The sequence below is a fragment of the Megalops cyprinoides genome, chromosome 15 (assembly GCF_013368585.1).
Source record: "Megalops cyprinoides isolate fMegCyp1 chromosome 15, fMegCyp1.pri, whole genome shotgun sequence".
Classification (NCBI taxonomy): domain Eukaryota; kingdom Metazoa; phylum Chordata; class Actinopteri; order Elopiformes; family Megalopidae; genus Megalops; species Megalops cyprinoides.
Window position 1 is genome coordinate 25386687 of NC_050597.1, and position 18862 is coordinate 25405548.

General features: G+C 45.9%; 1 protein-coding gene across 3 annotated transcripts in view; it reads left to right on the plus strand.

The window, feature by feature from the left end:
* LOC118789707 (cullin-9) overlaps positions 1-18862 on the plus strand; it is a 41725-nt gene that overhangs the window by 8707 nt on the left and 14156 nt on the right. Inside the window, exons 3-22 of one of the 3 annotated variants that reach the window (XM_036546253.1) lie at positions 956-1110; positions 1625-2185; positions 5116-5257; positions 5954-6144; positions 6636-7014; positions 8718-8910; positions 9312-9513; positions 9935-10125; positions 10536-10732; positions 11142-11379; positions 11758-11863; positions 14602-14829; positions 15475-15565; positions 15670-15841; positions 16501-16606; positions 16897-16992; positions 17208-17383; positions 17468-17601; positions 17896-18081; positions 18621-18650. In XM_036546253.1, coding sequence (XP_036402146.1) covers positions 956-1110; positions 1625-2185; positions 5116-5257; positions 5954-6144; positions 6636-7014; positions 8718-8910; positions 9312-9513; positions 9935-10125; positions 10536-10732; positions 11142-11379; positions 11758-11863; positions 14602-14829; positions 15475-15565; positions 15670-15841; positions 16501-16606; positions 16897-16992; positions 17208-17383; positions 17468-17601; positions 17896-18081; positions 18621-18650 — 3774 coding nt within the window. The remainder of the gene's footprint in view (positions 1-955; positions 1111-1624; positions 2186-5115; positions 5258-5953; positions 6145-6635; positions 7015-8717; positions 8911-9311; positions 9514-9934; positions 10126-10535; positions 10733-11141; positions 11380-11757; positions 11864-14601; positions 14830-15474; positions 15566-15669; positions 15842-16500; positions 16607-16896; positions 16993-17207; positions 17384-17467; positions 17602-17895; positions 18082-18620; positions 18651-18862) is intronic. The other 2 variants (XM_036546254.1, XM_036546255.1) reach the window with 2 other exon arrangements.

Genomic DNA, 18862 nt, shown 5'->3' on the forward strand with positions numbered 1-18862 from the left:
TCCGAAGCCAGCGTGCTGGTGTGAATTTGCCACAGCTGTGGACATAGGCCCCACAGAATGTTGGAGAATGTCCTGTGATGGGGTCACATAATTGGTGGTGTTATTCGCAGAAAACAGTTGTTGGTACTGGACCCATTGATTTGCAGCACCCGGTCTATGCAGTGCGCTCTGAGCACTGATGTAGTTACTGTGCTGTTTTGTGGAAACGCATGTTCAAGAAGGAACTTGACTTTCATTTTCCGAGTGACTGAGCTTGACCACAGTGACAAGTAGCTAGGCCCCTTCTTGCTCCCTAAAAAAGCAAGAGTTTGTGCTCAGTGCGCTGCTGTAAGGGTAGTTTATCTACTGCTCTGTATTATGAATAAACTTTCTGAATCAATTAATGTGTTAAATTTCCATTACTGCTGTGCTTATTGATATGAAGGTGTTAGAGATACTAAACCAACTGATGTGCTGTGCTTGCTTTTTCTTTCATCCAGCATTGCTTATTTGCTCCGGTAAAGCTTTACTAGGCAGCCACAGATGCCCTTTGTAGCTTCACAGCAGCATGGCAGATGTATGTTTGAGTTTTAGGGAAGTGGCCTTTTTGAGGTCTGGCCCTACAGTCTGGGTTGTTGGAGTGATGGAGAGAGAGATAGGTTGGGCCAGGTTTCTTCATCTCGCCGCTCAGGCAGCCTATGAAGTTGCTCAGATGACGTCAGTGGAGTACCACCTATCCTCCAAATGGCGTCCGCCTCACTCCGGTGTACTTTGTGACTTAGCAGAAAAAACAGCTGTTGGTTTTGTGTGGGTGTATCGGAGGATTGCATTTGTCTTGATACAGCGCTCCGATGTGGAGTAAAAGGTTCGCACAGCGAGATGAGCTGAATGGCAGCTCCAAAACAGGGTTGTGTGAAGTGCAAGAAGCATTAAAAAAAAGTGCGAGTGACTCATGATGCTGTTCCTGTCTTTCCAGGGAGTCGTGCCTATGTCCTCCTGTCCCTCAGCCAGCAGGACGGTATTGAGCAACACATGGACTTCGACAATCGCTACACCCTGCTGGAGCTGTTTGCTGAAACCACCTCTTCCGAGGAACACGGTATCTCCTTCGAAGGAATCCACCTCCCCCAGGTGACCGCCTGATGCACTCGGCTGTCAAGACGGCAGCAGCGGCTGTTCCTTTCAGAGGATTTGCTGCGCTCGGCTCGCCTCGGGCTGCCACGTTTCGAAAATCAACAGAAAGGAGCGGTTTCTCAGCCATTTTAGAGCAGTCGTGCTGGAACTTGATGCTTAATGTAAAAGCTCCTTAGGAAGGCTTTTATGGGAATGACCAGTTCATGTGTATTATGCTGTTTCCACACAAAGTATCTTGTTCTGGCAGGTCTGAGAGTATGCAGAGTCGATCGTACGACGTGACTTCAACAATCATTGCAATTATTGTTCAACAATCATAGCCTTTGCTGACCACTTTAACATGTCTGTAGATTTCATTAACACTGGAGCGTAGGTATGAGTTGGCCTGTTGTTTCAGACTGACACCTGTACTGCTGTAAGTACCCTGTGCAGCCGTACCCATTGCTGCTTCACATTGGTAGGTACAGTGTATTGACTGTTGGCACTGAGCTTCATGTCCCCTCTGCTCCAGATCCCAGGAAAGCTGCTGTTCTCCCTGGTGAAGCGCTACCTGTGCGTGACCTCCCTTATGGACAAACTCAACACGGCGGGGGTGGAGTCCAGCTCGGAGCGGCAGGAAGGCGGCCCCTCCTCCTCCTCCTCGGCCCCCGCGGGGGCGGGCCACCAGACGGAGCAGTCCCGGGTGCAGCGCGAGTTCGAGTTCACCATGGCGATGGCCAACCTCATCTCCGAGCTGGTGCGCGTGATGGGCTGGGACCGCAACAGGCAGCCCCCGCAGGGCTCCGCCGCCGCGCCGCCCGGCAAGGACGACGCGCCGCGCACCGTGCGCTCCATCTTCCAGCCCCGCTTCTCCAGCTCGCCCACCGTTATGGCCGCCTCGCCGCCCAAGAAGAAGGCCACCAACAGCTTCAAGACGCGCTCGGACTTCGCCAGCCGCACTGCCTACGTGGAGTACGTGCAGGACAACCTGAAGAGCGGCATGCTGGTCCGCATGCTGGAGGACTACGAGGAGGTCAGCGCTGGCGATGAGGGCGACTTCCGCTACAGCAACGACGGCTCGCCGCCAGTACAGGTACTGCCCCGTACTCTGTTATTGCTGTCATTCTCAGGGAGAGTCACCTACGGTGGCAGTCCAGACCGCAGTGTGTGAAGTATACAGCTTCATACATTGTACATTTTATGAATGAGGGCTGTTTTGTGAAAGATCTGTCTGACGCTTACCAGAGGGTTGTGCAGCAGGAGGTATTCAGCTGCATCCTCTAATGCATTGCAGCGTTTGGGCTGAATTCAGAAAACCAGCGTGCCCTCCAGGAAACACCAAGTGATCCTACAGATTCCTTTCGCTGTTAAAAGGCAGTTAAAATGCCTCGCATCCACCAATTTTTCTGTACATTCCTCCATGCTTGACTGCGTGGGGCAGGGGCATCTGTGTCTCACAGCCTCCTGCTTTTCTCAGAAATGAACTGTGAAATTGACTGTGAAATCTGTAAATGGAATCTCCATTTTCGAATGTGTCTGGCGTTTTAGAAGACACCTGTTTAGTTTGCACAGGTCGGGTAGTTGAATGTGTGACAAGTGGCCTAATATTTTCCTTTACATCTTTTAATCAATAAAGCAAGTGGGGGGTGTACATTGATTGACAGGGATGTATCCTACACAGGGTACTCAAGGGAGAGCAGCCTTTGCTGTGACTTTGAGGTTTACTTTCATTTTCAGAATGGCTGAGCACTTAGCCACAGCCAGAAGCTGCTAGAATGGACATACAAAATGGCCCCTCCCCCTTCCGAAATCAAGCTTGCAAAGACTAGGATAATTATAAAAGTGTTTGCTAGCTACAGATCGGTACAATGCACAAAGTTACTGAAGTAGTTTGCAAATGTGTTTCTGCGGAGGATTTAAACAAGTGTTTTGTAATCTCATTTGCATGTGATGGTCAAGAAATGACATGCAGTGGAAAAAGATGCAAAAACAGAGACAGAAAAAAAGAGTGGTCATTTTGCAGAACTGAACAGGGCCTTTTTGTTAAAGGGAAAGTCTTGGCCCCATCTGGGACCTAGAGTCATAAAAGCTGGTGTTACATCTTTCTGCTAACAAGCATCAAAATGTGCTTTTGACATCTATAGATTTTTCCTTGATGTGTATATATATCCTGATTAAGATGACTAACAGTCTGACACTGAGAGCAGCTTTTCAGCACATCCCTGGTCTTTTCACACCACTGGCTATTTGTCACTCTGTGGTGGTGCTGCTATGTACAGCAGGAGCCTGGTGTTTATCTCCAGGTTTCGGTCTGTCTGAAAAGCGCTGCCATTCACAAAGGTCTTCGTGCATTAGTAAGGTATTGCCTGGCGCAAGGCCAGCTCATATTAATGGTCGAATTACAGAAAGTCCCTGGCAAAGATTCCCTGCAGACCTCCTCCGTCATTACAAGGGCTTTATCTCTGCAGTGGACAGACACAGGCTTCCTGTAATTCCACAGAAAGCATCTCCCCTCCTGCCTCAGTCATTTAACATGACAGTGATTGGCTCATGTCTCTTAGGGTTAAGAGATCTCATCTTTTTACTGTGTTCTCATTAATATTCCTGGTAATTGGTCCTGCATCTGTGTCTTTGTAATTAGATAAGATATAGTTTGATATCAGATTTATTCTTATATTTTCATAATGGCTTAATTATTATGGCATTTCTGAAAACAAATATTCAGGGAATAGAAATAGTTTTGTTCTTAAATGGGCTAATTGAATGATAAGAGCCAAAACTTGCATGTCCCAATATACTCTTTCTCTGAGGACATAATATTTGGTAGAAAAAAAGCTGTACTTTGTATTAAATTATTCACTTGTACATAACTACTTGTATCAAGAATTCTCCTGCTAAGCTTGGAATTTGGGATATTTCATATATATTTCACTTGGAAAACTTGATTTGATTGTGTTTATATTATAAGCTATGCTGTCCATCTCTGTCACGTAAGTGAACACTCTCTTGATAGAACTGGGCACTCAATCTAGCCTGTGGGCCATTGGTTTTACAAGATGCTGGCATGAGTTTTCATACTTTTGCTGTATCGCTAGCATCCTTGATTGTTTTGGGTTTTTGTTTGTCATTTTTAAACATTGGGAGCACTGTCCAATTTGCATATATCCCCCCTCATGGTGGAACATATGCAATTTATTGATTACATTAATTCAGTTAACCTTAGGTTAATTATACTGCTGTTTTCTCTAGCTGCACAGACAATTCCTTGTCACGATATTATGTGCCTCTGTAATCAGTCTAACTTTGGAATAGGAAACTTTTTTTTAACCCACTTTCTCCTGTTATGCCATACTTCTAGCATCTGACTCTACTTTGGAACTTATACTTTGTTCTGTTTGAATAGGAATGATTAGAATCAGATCTACTTGGTGGTAACAACCTACTTTCAAGGCATTTATGGGTCATAATCAATTTTTTTTTTACAGCTTGGAACAAATGTCAGGTTTAAAAAGTGTTATACAGAAATGGGGTAATGCAGAGTTTCTCTGTTGTTACTGATGTATATTTGAAGAACTGAGAGGATTTTAGTAGTAAATGGGCATTTTAAAGTTCAAGTTACTGCTACTGCCAAAAATTAAAATCTTTAATGTGTGTTCCTAATGTTTGCTCATGCAAGGCTTAGTATTAAAAGTAATATTTTGTTATAAATGAGAATGAAAGTGATAGTAATAAAATAACTATGATAACTGATCTAATCAGTGAGAGGGCTCCTCTTAAGAGGTCTGGATTCAGATTCTTGGTGGGGCGCTGCTGTTTTTATTTTGTGATGAGTGCTCCACCAGAATCGCCAGAGTCCGGACTGTGGGCATGTGTGTCACAAAAAAGGAAAACTTGCATTAAAATGCATAGCCCTGCATCAAATATGGCAGTATGGACAAGTGTCTTCTCTTTGTGTGTCTGTCTGTGTATGTCTGTGTGTCTGTGCGCATGTATGCGTGCATGCGTGTGTGTGTGTGATCGCAGGTGTACTGGAACTCGCTGTCTCGCACGTACTGGGTGCACTGGCACATGATCGAGATCCTGGGCAGCGGCACCAGCGGGCAGGCGGAGAAGGAGACCCAGGAGAAGGCCACATCCCTCACCGAGACGCTCAGACTCACAGCCGGTAGGGCGCACTCACCCGAGGCATAACTCACTGCTACCTTTCACAGAGAGGAAAAGCCATTTTCAGCCAGCTCCAAAACAGATTAGGACATAAAAAGGCCATTAGCGCTGCACAGACGCTGAACAAATGGCACCTCCCGTCTTGGAATGTCTGTCACTGTCGTGGACCTAATACATGATTGTCTCACCACTTTAGGGAAGAAATATTTCTTCTTTTCCTTTTTATGCTACTGTGGCTAGCGAACTAGCTTGTCACATACGTGTATAGAAATTTCAGGGAAAAAAACAAGCCATGCTTTCTGTAGCCAGTGAGACTACCTGAGCATATGTTACAGCACCAGGGGTAGCTAGCGCGTCGCCCTTGGAAGCCTGTTTGTTCAGAACTGGGAGGTACAAGTGACAATATTGGAGAATGTCAGTTACCTCAGTGTACTGTTGATGATGCAGATAGATTTCCTAGTGAGCACTAAAGCATACTTAAAAAGGTCACAGTAAAGCTACCTTATTCCAAAGGCAGTTTGTGTAAAATGAAGGATTTTTTTTTTTTGTTCTGTAACTTGCCAGCGAGCAATGGCGGTGCATATGGAGTACATTATGTGCTCAGCACGTTGTGTTGATTTGTGGATGGAGTACCTGCTCTGGGAAAGGAACAGTAGCTTGATATCTGTGTGTTTGTGTGTGTGTGTGTGTGTGTCAGTGAGTCAGACGTTCTTCTCCAAGCCCCCCGGGGGGCTGTACTCGTTGCCTTACCTGGCGGAGGGGCTGCAGGAGGACGGCAGCACCCTGAGCCGGGCCGAGTGGTGGGAAGTGCTCTTCTTCATCAAGAAACTGGAACCAAAGCAGCAGCAGGAGGTCAACAGCATCCTGCGGCAGAGCCTAGACGACCAGGTGAGAACGGTGTTTTTTTCCTCACACACTTTCTCTCTCTCTCTCTCTGTCGCTTTCCCTCTCCCTCTCTGTCCTTTCTTTGCTGGCTTTCTGTCTGTGTACTGTCTTGACTGGCACTCTCTCTCTCTTCACCCCCTGTGTTGGTGCGCTCTGTCTCTCTCTATGTTGATGCTCCCTGTCTTAGTGTGCTCTCTGTGTGTTAATGTGCTGTCTGTGTCGATGCTCTTTGTGTGTTCACACTCTGTGGCACTGTGCTCTTTCAGTGTTCACACTCTCTGTGTTCACACACTTTCTGTTAGTGTGCTCTCTCCATTCACTTTCTGTCCCTCCATGCGCTCTCTCTTAGCTCTCTCACACATGCTGTGTCTTGCTCTCGCGCTTGCTTAACAGTTTACCCCCTGTTTTTATCGCACCTCCTGCCTCTCCGCAGTTTATAAATGATTCACTTGTGTGGGAGTGTATGTCAGTTTGATCGTCCCTGTGCGCGTCAGATGTCGGAGCTGGACGAGGTGGCCCTGGTCGAGCTGTCGGTGCCCAGCGAGGTGGCCCAGAAGGTGCTGCACTACCTGAAGCAGACCCTGCAGGCGTCCTGCCTGCGCGACCTGCAGTGCTCCCACGTCTTCGCCAGGCACTACCTGCAGCGCGGCGGCCTGGAGGAGGAGCTCCTGGACAGCTCCCTCAGCCCCATGGAGCTGGGCGAGCAAGGCCCGTCCGCCTCCACCTCCTCCTCCCTGGGCAGCCTCTCCAAGAAGCCCAAGAAGGACATCTCCTACGACTCTGGCATCTGCAGCAGCAGCTCGGACGCCGAGAGCGAGCTGCCCAAAGAGGACGAGTCCAAGTACCCCGAGGACCTGGAGGAGAAGATGAAAGGTTAGCGGAGCATCCCGCGACGGTGGCAACGTCACCCCCTGGAGTCAGAAGGAGAGTAGCTGAGGTTCCCCTATTCCTTAAGGCCAGCACATATTGCAAATGCTGAGCAACAGCCGATGATTCTAAGGGGTCTTTCAGTGAGGAGCCCTTCTCTAAGTAGAGCTGCTTATATACGCTGAAAGATGTGAAGGTCACATGATCTGCAGGAGGCAGCTATACATTAACTATACTGATTGCTGAGTGCGTTGGTATGTTTAGAGTATGTGAACACTGCTAGCAGAGGCTAGCTGTGTTATACTGTAAAACAGAAACTAACTGCCCATACTGGTGTGTGCTGAATGTAGGTCAGATTCTGAGATCAGAATGTTCCAGCTTCAATTAGTACTCTCACAGAGCTACATTGATCATTACTTTGGGAGTTAGGTTTAATGTTACCGTGTGGTGAATGTTTGTTGTTGTTTTTTTAAAGCTAAGTAAATGAGCTCTAGAATGTCAAGGTGCCCTGATAGGTAGACTGCCCCAGAATTCAACTGATGGGTGGGGGATAAGTTACACCTCTGTCAAGTAAACCAGAATGCTGACAGCAAAACGGTTGCATTATATGCAAACAGAAACACATAAGAGCATAAGAACATATGATGACGAGAACAGGCCATTCGGCCCAACTAAGTTCGCCATTTCTTCATTAAAGAGTATCCAAAACTGCATCAAGTCTAGACTTGAACACAGCAAGGGTCTCTGCCTCAACTACATGACCTGGCAACCTATTCCATGTATTGATAACTTTTTGTGTAAAATAATATTTCCTTATATCAGTGCGGAACTTACTCTTAACTAGTTTCCATTTATGTCCTCTTGTTTTATGGACTGAACTCACTGTAAAGAATCTATTATAGTTAACCTTATTGATTCTTTTTATAAATTTAAATATCTCAATTAAATCACCCCTAAGCCTCCTCTTGCTTAGTCTAAATAGGTTAAGTAACTTGAGTCTTTCCTCGTAGCTTTTATATTTCATGCCAGGAACTAATTTAGTTGCCCTTCTTTGAACCTTTTCTAGAGCTTCGATATCTTTTTTATAGTGCAGTGCCCAGAACTGCACACAGTATTCCAGGTGCAGTCTGACTAAGGCATTGTATAATTTCAATATAACCTCTTTAGATTTATAATACTTTTGGCTGTATATCCCAGCATCCTGTTGGCCTTTTTTACTGCTACAGCACACTGCCTAGATCCTGTTAAGCTTGGGTCAACCATTACTCCCAAGTCCTTTTCAAATTGAGCACATTCTAGTTTTTTTCCACCCATGAAGTAGTCTTGTCTAAGGTTCTTATTTCCCACATGCAAGACTTTACATGTATCTAAATTGAATGCCATCTGCCAGGTATCTGCCCACTTCTGGATGCTGTTTAGGTCTTCCTGTATTACCTTAGTTGATTCTATACTGTTGGCTAGACCCCCTAGTTTTGTGTCATCTGCAAATTTTACTATTTTACTACTAACCTCTGCATCGAGATCATTTATGTATATAATAAATAATAAAGGCCCCAACACCGATCCCTGTGGGACTCCACTTCGTACATACAAAAGAATTCCGTTGCCACCAGTCTAGTCACACAGATTTGTCAAAAAAAAACAAAGCCCAAAAACTGGCAAAACGTAATGGATGAAAACCACAGCTTTGGGGATTTGTGTCTTCACAGTGTTCAACAACCCAAAGATTCAGGGCAAGAAGAACTCGCTGGAGAAGATGGGGGAGGTGGTTGACATCATGAAGAAGAGCGGCTCAGACCCTGGGCAGCAGCTGGCCGGCATGAAGTTCATTGCCAAGATCCTGATGGAGGAGGGCCCTCAGGAGAGGAGCACCCTGCGGACAGACTCTGCCCAGACCATTCGGTGAGACCCCCATCCTTATTTGGGTCTCCCTTTAACAGTGCTCCCACAAAAATGCACGTGGGTGGTGTTGTAAACCGTGGTGCACCCTCAGGTGTTCTTGGGAGAATAGTCTTGCCAACATCACCAACAGAGAGCCAGATTTTATAGCAGGAAAAGGTGGCAAGAAGAATTCCGTGGTGCACTAACAGCAACCATGGCATGACAGCCAGCCAAAGCTCTACCCAAAGTGTATTTCTGTGTGGTGGCTTTATTGCTCAGGATGAAAAGCACCATGAGGCTGCAAGCACCATGAGGAAGGCCAAGGCAGCATTCTCTGTGTATGTCCCCTCCAGGGGTGGACTTAAAGCTGTCTGCTGCAGCTGAGCTTGGTCTTCATAGATATCTGTCTGTGGTTCCTCCAGGGATAAAATCCTGAAGATGCTGGTGGAGATGCTGAGCGGCCAGCCCAAGGAGGTGGTGGTGAGCACCTTGCGGCTGATCTGCATCCTCATGCTTCGGTATGAGTGGAGGGTCTCCTTCGCCACGGAAGGGGGCGTTAAGGCCATCCTGTCCTTCATGCAGGAGCACCCCACCTGCACGCAGGTGCAGAAGATCGCCCTGGCGGTGAGTGCCTGGACCGTGCGTCCATGAAGCTGATATTCTTACAGTGCTTAGGCTGTGTTTCTTTCTGGATACATTCTCCTGGTGTGGTTTTGAAAGCTCAGATCTAGCTGCATTTTCTCAGGGGCCAGTGCTTGCGTTATTTAGACTTTATTTTATTTCCTGATTAGCTTTGTTAGTGTGTTGTGTTACATCGGTATGTCTAGCTGGTCCCTGAGGGCAGGAATCCAGCACCTCCTCTCTCTGAAAGAAACAGTCCAAGCCATGATAGAAAACTGTGTTGTCAAGAAGAGTGATCAGATGTTGAAGTGTTTGAGTGGGACAAGATCCCGTAGACACTTTCATCCTTCAGGCCCAGGACAGAGGGAGCCCATTTCTGGGGGACTTTGGAATGAGGCACAGGTTTCTCTCTGTCACCCCGCAGGCCCTGAAAGTGATCACAGGTGCCAGCAAGCACGACATCCGAAGCATGGGCAGATGCCTGCCCCTCTCTGAATCTGGAACCCAGATGATGCTAGAGATCTTTGCCAGCATCGGCTCTGCCACCCCGGAGGGCTCCAAGGGCCTCCTGGGTGCCATCCCCACTGCCATCGAACTAATGCTGAACACACCAGGGTAAGCCAACAGGGCCACAGCTATTGTGTAAAATAAATAGTGGTTTGGGTGGTACAGTATCTCTTTCCATTGAAGTAGCACTTAATGAAATTGTGGGCAGTCCTAGTGCTTAGCTTCCTGTAGATTTTAAGATGTTAGGCGTCATGACTAATTTCGATACAAATTGTGTAACTGAAATCCGAAATGGACACTCCTTCATATCTACATGATGTTGGGTTACCAAGATCAGATACAATTGTTTGAATGAGTCTTACAGGACTGTGTAGCGTTATAGCTGAGGGAACAAGCACAGATGGTTTGAAAGGGTAGTGATCATAGTAAACCTGGCATGATAGATAGGTGCCTCTGCTGAAGGCGTCACAAGGACGCACATACATCTACTGAGGCTTTGCCTTTATTTTAACGTCCAGGTGTTCGGCCTCTGTGCGCGACGGCCTGCTGGTGGTCATCATGCTGATCTCCAACCACAAGAGCCTGGCAGAGCAGCTGGTGGCCTGCGACATCAGCGCCGTTCTCAAGAAGTGCCTCTCGCCCCCCCAGGCAGAGACCATGCTGGCCATCATCGCCCTCAACCACATCTCCATGGTCCACAAGCTGGAGAAGAAAGGTTTGCTTGCTTTTCGTCCTGCAGCTGTAACTGCCATCCTAGTACCAGACTGACCTGTTAATGCTCCGCTTTCCTCTCTTCTGATGCGAATGACATTACATTACATCCCATTGCATTCATTCAGCGGGCACTGTTATCCAGAGTGACTTCCAACACAAAAGAACAGTGTATCCCTTCAAGTTGAAATGACCTTGCTCTTAACATACAAGCAAAATCCACAAAGTATGCAGTTGTCATAGGTGGTTCTGGCACTTCTTGGTATGTCATGTTTTTCCTTTTGCTGGGACTTGTGAAATGTATAAAGCCCTGTACTCCTCTGGGTGTGTGTGTGTGTGTGTGTGTGTGTGAAGTTTATCGTGCTTCTCTAACTCAGTTGAAACCCTACCTTTCCCCCACCCTCGGGTCACAGAGTCGAAGGAGGAGCTGGACTTCAAGGACACGGGACTTAAGATGCTGGTGGTCAGCCTGAAGGAGATGACGGCCACCAAGGAGGTGATCCTGACGCTGGAGCAGCTGCTCTGCGACGACGCCTCCCAACTGGAGGAGGAGCGCAACCAGGTGACCCGCAACAAGGACACCTACCAGGACCTGGTGAGGCTGATGGACCAGCATCGCGTGGACCGGGCTGTACAGCTGTCCATCCTCAGGTGAGCAGAGTCTGCCTCTGGGGTAGGGTGGGGCCCTGCTGGATTGAATCAGATTCATCAAAAAAAAATAATAACCAGGGCAATTACCTGCAGTATGGAGTATTTGTCAAAGAACTGGAATCTTGATGTGAGGTTCATGGCAGGGTAGTTTACCTCAATCCAGGTATGTCATTTGAAATTAGTTTACCTCAATCCAGGTATGTCATATTTGAAATCAAGACTAATGATCGTGATTAGAATTGGTTCTGTTAAGAATTTTCCCTTTTAACAGACCCCTGAGATGAATGTTGTCTGCTTTAAGTCTTCCTGTGGCATAGTAGGCCCAGATGTTGAAGTCATTACACTTAACAAAATGTTTTTTTTTTTAATTTATCTCAGGATTTTAAATAAGTTCCTGGACAACTACCAGGAGGACCTCCTGCCCTGGCACGAGAGCATTGAGCCCTGCTTGTCTTCCATGACTGCCTTCATTAATGACCGAGAGGTAAGGAGCTGGCGTCTAGCGTTCATTCCAGCTAGCAGTGCGTATTTTCATAGGAAAGCAAGGAGTTCCACATACCAAAGTAAATCTCAACCACAGCTGTGTAAATGTATGTCATTCATCAACTTCGCCAAAGCAGGAGTCCATGCTAAAACAAGCTAATTTTAAATTATTTCAAGGTTTCATGACCACCCCTGTGATTATCAAAGCTATACAAATCCCAGAATGCATTTTGGAGTATAATGGAGAGGCTGGGGACTGGAGGGAGAGAGCAGCAGCATTGACGGCAGCACTGTCAGTCTCAGTTGAAATCTTCTACTGAAAATAACTTCCCGTAAAAATGTAAATGGACTGATTGATCCAAGACAGCCAACTGAATGTGCCTTGAGGGCTCCTATTCGGATCTGAAAAAACGATGCCTTGGAGTCAGCACTCAAGCATCCACTTGTTTCCCGGAATGCGGAAGTGCAGCTTGCTAATGTGTCATGAGTGGAAATTGAGAACACAGGAGGAGAAAGTAGCGGGAGAGTTTGATTCAGAGCTTAAATTGGATATTGAGTAAAACGTGAGGTAAGGAGCCACTTGAAAGTAGTATTTTTGGGGATTAGTGTCTCTTTAAGTCGTGTTAGCTAAGCACCTGTTGTCACTGCTGTTGGGGCTTTTTTAATACCAGCAGTCTCTCCAGGAGAGTGACATGTGGTACTGCTCCCCAGCGCGTATGTGAGCGGTCATGGGGGTCATTTTCATGACTAATAAAGTCTTTTCACTCATATTCAGTCTCATTTGTCATAGGAAGAAAGTTTGACATATTGAAATATGTTTTTGCCAGGCTGTGCCATTTTAAAGATTTTGCAGGGATTAAGGATGGCTGTTGATTGTTGTCAGTGAGGACTTTGCTAGCTAATTAGCTATTACAATCTTCATCAGGTCTTGTGGATGCTAGGTTTTCTCTGTTTTATTTGTTTTGTTTTGCTGACAAGTACTTTAGCTAACACCAGACTGGAAAGTGTAGTCTGGCATTTGTATTCAACAAGATGCTTTATGTTTTATTAAACAATGTTCCTGTATGAATGATTCATTAAATCACACAAATGTTGGTGAATAATTCAAACTTCTCACAGATCAACCGCCTCATGCTTTCCACAGTCCAAGGCGGAGCCCTTGGCTGCCTTGCCTGCAAGTAGAATCACACTAGAAGAGATGTCTAAGGCTGATGTCTGATTGGCAGGCTGTCAACCAGTAACTGCATAGGTGTGGATCTGAAGGGCTTTGCCAACATATCTGCGTCCAACAATCAATTTTTTATGTACAAACAAGCTCCTTACGTCTAGATATCTGACACAAATGTCTCTAAGATCTTGCCTTTTATGCTGCTGAAGTAGTCAGTGTGAGGAAGCAAATGATTGAGTGATTTTAGTCTGTTCTTGGGGGATAGACCTGAATACTCTGACTTGTGTGTCTCTCCTAAAACTTGACTGTGTGTAAAGGCAGTATACACCCAGGAAAGTAAAACGAGCCTTTCGCACATTTGGTTATGAGTATTGTTTTTACCATTTCATCACACATGCTTAGCTGAATCAACATTCATACAGCTTCAGAAAAGCTTTACTCTGACCAACAGTTGCCCCCAAAACTGTGTCCTGTGTCCAATAAGTCCTATCGTTTCTTCCTGCAGTGCCCAGTTTGCTAAAGCAGAAACCTCTCTGAATGCCTTTCTGAATAGTATTAGTTTATTAGTGTCTGGCTATATATATGCTGTTACAGGCAGTTGTTGGGTATTTGGAAATCTGAGCTTGATTGTTTGCTTAAATATTAATAAATGATCACAAATTTATGTTGAAGTGTTGGATTTTAAATAATTTTTTATGGCCATCAGTTTTAACATGGTAACTGAGGATTACTTTAGCTGTATGGGGGGAAAAAACGTTTTTAATCACATTTGGCAATTTTTTGTAATCATGCTCTGTGAAGAGGAGGAAAATACTAATGATGGAGAAAAATAGTCTTCAGTTTTGGATGGAAAGCTTGTTTTCTAAAAAATGTCCAGATGGTACTTTTGATTAAAAATTTATTTTTGTCTACTCTCAGTACTAATGTCTTTATCACTAACACACAACTAGTTTGCAGAACCACCCACAAGCTCAACAGATATTTGCCACTGTAAAGTAACGTCACTGGCAACTATCCAGAATGGAAGCACCCACAAGTTGTCATCATAGTCAGCCTTATTTTAGAGTGTTGGATTTCCTGCAAGCCTGCAAACAAAATGGCAAGATAACTTAATTAGCTGCCATCATTGCTAAGTGAATAGCAACTGACTCCAGGCAGAAAGAAAATTTGTAGAACTACTACAGCAGTACACAGAACAGTCCCTTACAAACAGCTGTTCCTGCTCTTGGGTAATGTTGTACAGAGGAAGGGAGAAACACTGCCAGCTGACTCCATAGGAATAAATATAACTGAACTGAATCATTATGTGCTTGAATATGTTTTTTTTTCTGTGAACTCATTTTGAAATTTCTTGTCTTGGTGCCCAGTTGTAGAAGAGCATCTCCAACAATTTTTCAGTTGCTGTCAAGTTTAAGAAACAGTTGTAAATTCAAATTTTGTTTCCACTACACAATATCCATTTGGGGAAATGCTTTAGCTTAGCCTGGGTGATGCAAACTGTCAGCCTTGCTAACTCGGTATACACTTCGTAACTGTGCCAAACAGTCACATCTAAGCCGCACTCGTTCCAGGTCGTGCAGTTGTTCATCCGGTTCCTGTACCGGCTGGCCACGCTGAACAAGGACTATGCCGTGGTGATGTGCCGCCTGGGCACCAAGGACGCGCTGATCAAGGCGCTGGACAAGCACAGCACCAACCTGCTGCTGGTGACGGAGCTGCGCGACCTCATCAGCGACTGCGAGAAGTACGCCAGCCTCTACAAGAAAATGACCACCAGCATACTGGCTGGATGCATTCAGGTTTAGTACGAGCTCCGTTTTACCTACCCAAACATCTTATCAGCCGCTTTAAAATGCACCAGTGGTCATCCTGTGAGGAAAATCCAGCCCAGGGGAAGTGTTGGGTGGGACGGGCCAAGTATTTACAATTCCCTCATAAGGGAAATTGCGTGTGTTTATGTCCACTTTGATAGGTCCCCTGGGCTCATTTTGAATGCACATTGACGTCTTTAGAAGTTCAAATTGATTTCTAGCTCCTGTTAAATATAAAGTGCAGGAAAATTATGTGGTAAACATTTCAATATTTTTTTCAGAGAGCAGCCCTTGGTGCCTTTTAAAGCATTTAAAGCATCATTGAAAAGGCCAATTCATTTGATTCATTGGCCTGCTCTTCAGAGTGTTAATGTATCTGAAATACTGCTGCATTTTAATATTCTTGTTCTTTTTGTGTATCCTGAAAAGAATGCGTTGCAGTTTTTTATTGTATTTTTGGTTTTCTTGAGCCACCTCGCACCGATTTGGCTTGTCCAAGTTCAGGTCAAACCTATGAGCTGTGAAATTGCTGCTTGAAGCTTTTCGCTATTTTCTCAGCAGCTGCTGACAGGTGTGAATGGCTAGGCCGTCTGTTTCTCTGAGCGACGTTCCTCTCCCTCTCGCTCCCCGCAGATGGTGCTGGGCCAGATCGAGGAGCACCGGCGCAGCCACCAGCCAATCAACATCCCCTTCTTTGACGTGTTCCTGCGCAACTTGTGCCAAGGTCTGCGCTCCGGCTTCGTTCTCACCCACGCTTACAGGGTTCACGAGACTGCATGTGTTTCTAATCCTGCTTAATCTGGCCTGTTGGCTGACTGTGCTTTACAGGGTCCAGTGTGGAGCTCAAGGAGGATAAGTGCTGGGAGAAGGTGGAGGTGTCCTCCAATCACCACCGGGCCAACAAGCTGACAGACAAGAACCCAAAAACCTTCTGGGAGTCCAATGGCTGCACAGGTTCCCATTTTATCAACATCTACATGCACAAGGGGGTGGTGATTAGGTATGTCTTTCTGTCCTTCACTTGCCTTATTTCTTGTTTTTGTCGGTGTCTCAGTCTAACGAGTCCAAAATGCGTGTTTCCATGTTCAACACACAAATGTACATTTTGTTTTGAATTTATACAGCATTGTCTACTACTGTTTGTACAAGCTACTTGAATTCTTCATTCTAGAAGAAAACAGTGCGTTGTTAGATGGGTGGGTTGTTACAGGGATATATTGGAGTGCCTTTTTAAATGTCTCTTTTTATCCAATTATTTTAATCATGCAAATTCCTGCTGTGGAGCGTTGAACTCTGATCCTGGAGGGCAGCATGTGTTTTGCTGTATCCTGTGCTTATAATTACTTAATTAAATCAGTCATTTTCTCTGTTTGATTTTCAGCTTTTTACATTTCTGCAAGTGATAAATCGCAGCTACAGACTGTGAACGCTCTGCTCACAAAGTATTTTCCCACAAGAAGATGCATACATCTTCGGCTAAGTAACTAATTTGACCATTTAAGTCAGTTAAGCTCAGTTGGTTGGAACGAAAACAAGCCCTCCAGGAATTCAGTATTACACCTCTGCAACTCTCGTCAGTGAATTCATCCTGTCTGAGAACATGAACAAAAAGCTTTGAACATTTGAACTCAAATGAATTTTCTCTGTTCTCAAATCCAGGCAGCTGGCAGTGCTGGTGGCCAGTGAAGACTCCAGCTACATGCCAGCTCGAATCGTTGTACTGGGTGGAGATGATCCCACGAACATCAACACCGAACTCAACACGGTGAGTGGGAGCTTGATGCTAAAAGAAGTAAACTTGCATACACTATTGCAGTTTGCTTAGATGATTATCTTGTCCTGTATGAGCTGGATATCTTGTTTTTTTTTGGGGTTTTTTTTTTTTGAGTAGCTGAAACAGCTTGTGCAATGTTACACAGCAAGGTTCAGGCCCCTTTTCTTTAGTTTCCCAAACCACTGTGCTACACAGTGGCCCTTGTTAGTATCATATGACTGTGTACTGTAAGACTTCTTGAAACTTTCAGTCACTCAGCATGGCATATGTTTTATTGACAGGTGAATGTGCCTCCTTCAGCCAGTCGCATCGTTCTGCTGGAGAACATGACCCGCTTCTGGTCTATTGTGCAGATCAGAATCAAGAGGTGTCAACAGGTACGTGTCACAGAGCCAACATTCTTGCTTTTGCTGGTGCTCTTTTGAATGGTTACATTATGGAGCCTTTATCCAATTTCAGAGACATGTAGGTCATAGAAAGTGTAGTGTAGAAGTGTAGTGTAGGGCACATATTGGAAATCCTACAAATCACACCTTGCAAAAAGGTGACTCTCTTCAAAGTATGTCTTGATTTACACAGTGTTTCTTTCCAGGGCGGCATCGACACGAGGGTGCACGGCTTCGAGGTGCTGGGGCCCAAGCCCACCTTCTGGCCGGTATTCAAGGAACAGCTGTGCTGTCGCACGTACCTGTTCTACACCACCAAGGCCCACACCTGGTGCCAGGAGATCCTGGAGGACAAGGGGCAGCTGCTCCAGCTCTTCAACAAGTAAGGTTTCCTGCCTTTCTGCTTTGCGTTTCCTGTGTGCTCTTACCCCAAACACGAGCCCTGACTCTGCTCCCCACCCCCCAGGCTCAACAGTGCCCTCCGGCACGAGCAGATGTTCGCCGACCGCTTCCTGCCGGACGCTGAGGCGGCAGAGGCTCTGGGCCGCACCTGCTGGGAGGCGCTCATCACCCCCATCGTGCAAAGCATCACTCTCTCAGGTACCCCACAGAGGCACCCAGGGATGTGGCGGTTGCCATGCTGTGCATAAATCCGTCATGTTGAGGATTCATCCATCCATCTATCCATCTGTCCTCACCAGCCAGGATTCATCCACCCATCTGTCCTCATTCACCCTGTCCACGCAGTAACATTCTCACCCACCCTTCCACTCAGACGGTCACCAGGCATTCAGCAAACATCCAACATGACAAGTGCTGTCCTCACGCGTGTTGTCCTTAAATCTAAGCCGCCTCTGTTTCTGACCCCTGCCCCGTGCCCCCTGAATGCGACAGACACGCCGGTCCTGAGCCCCCTCTCCTGGCTGCTCAGTGAGTACCTGGACAACGCCGAGACGGCCAAGCGCTGCAAGAGCCGGGCGGCCATCTTCAACTCCCGCGTGCGCCGCCTCACCCACCTGCTGGTGCACGTGGACACCAGCCGCGTGGACACGGAGGAGCTCAAGCCTCCCGTCAAGTCCAGTGAGTGTCACACTGCCCACCCCCCTACCATCCGCAGCCTTCCAGCACTCTGCTCCTTCAGCAGAGCTCTGCAGACCTGTTTCTTCCTCATGTTGCTTGCTATTTGTAGCTGAACTCACATTAAGGTTCTCAGCCTCTAGAACACGGATGGGTCCGCCACCTGGAAGCATTATTGGCATTCGTTTGTTACAGACTTGTTTGTTACCAATTTGGATGACTAGTGATTTGGCTCACTGTCTTTTTACTGAAACTAAAAGAACTAAAAACTAAAAACCTTAAAGAAACCAAATGCCCCTACTGTCCTTGAGGGTTAGAAATGGCCACCCTTGCTATAGAGGCTGTCAGGATGGATCTGAAATTAATAGTCAGTCACATGACCCTAAAATGGTTTTACAGTCGTCTACATCTTTCTTTTTTAGTTTTAAAATTTAGCGGCTCAAAGGCTATTTGCTGTAAAAACCACCTCTGCAAGATAGTTGTTAATTGGTAGTCGCCGGTATTCAGACCTTCTATATTGAAGATATCTTTCTTATTTTCAGAAGGTATCAACCGAAGCAAAGATTTAAAGAGTAAGTAACAGCTTAGAAGCCCATGTAATGCATTTTTTGTTTTTTTTTTAAGCTCACTGACCCCACCCCCCTCCCCATTTACAATAACACTAACCATTGTGAAATGCAGCATATTCTTTTTTTGACGCGCACTCCCTTTCCAAAAGTTATCGCAAGCTCTCAGGATACATTTTTCCAATTTTTTTTCTTTTCTTTTTCATTTTTTGATATTC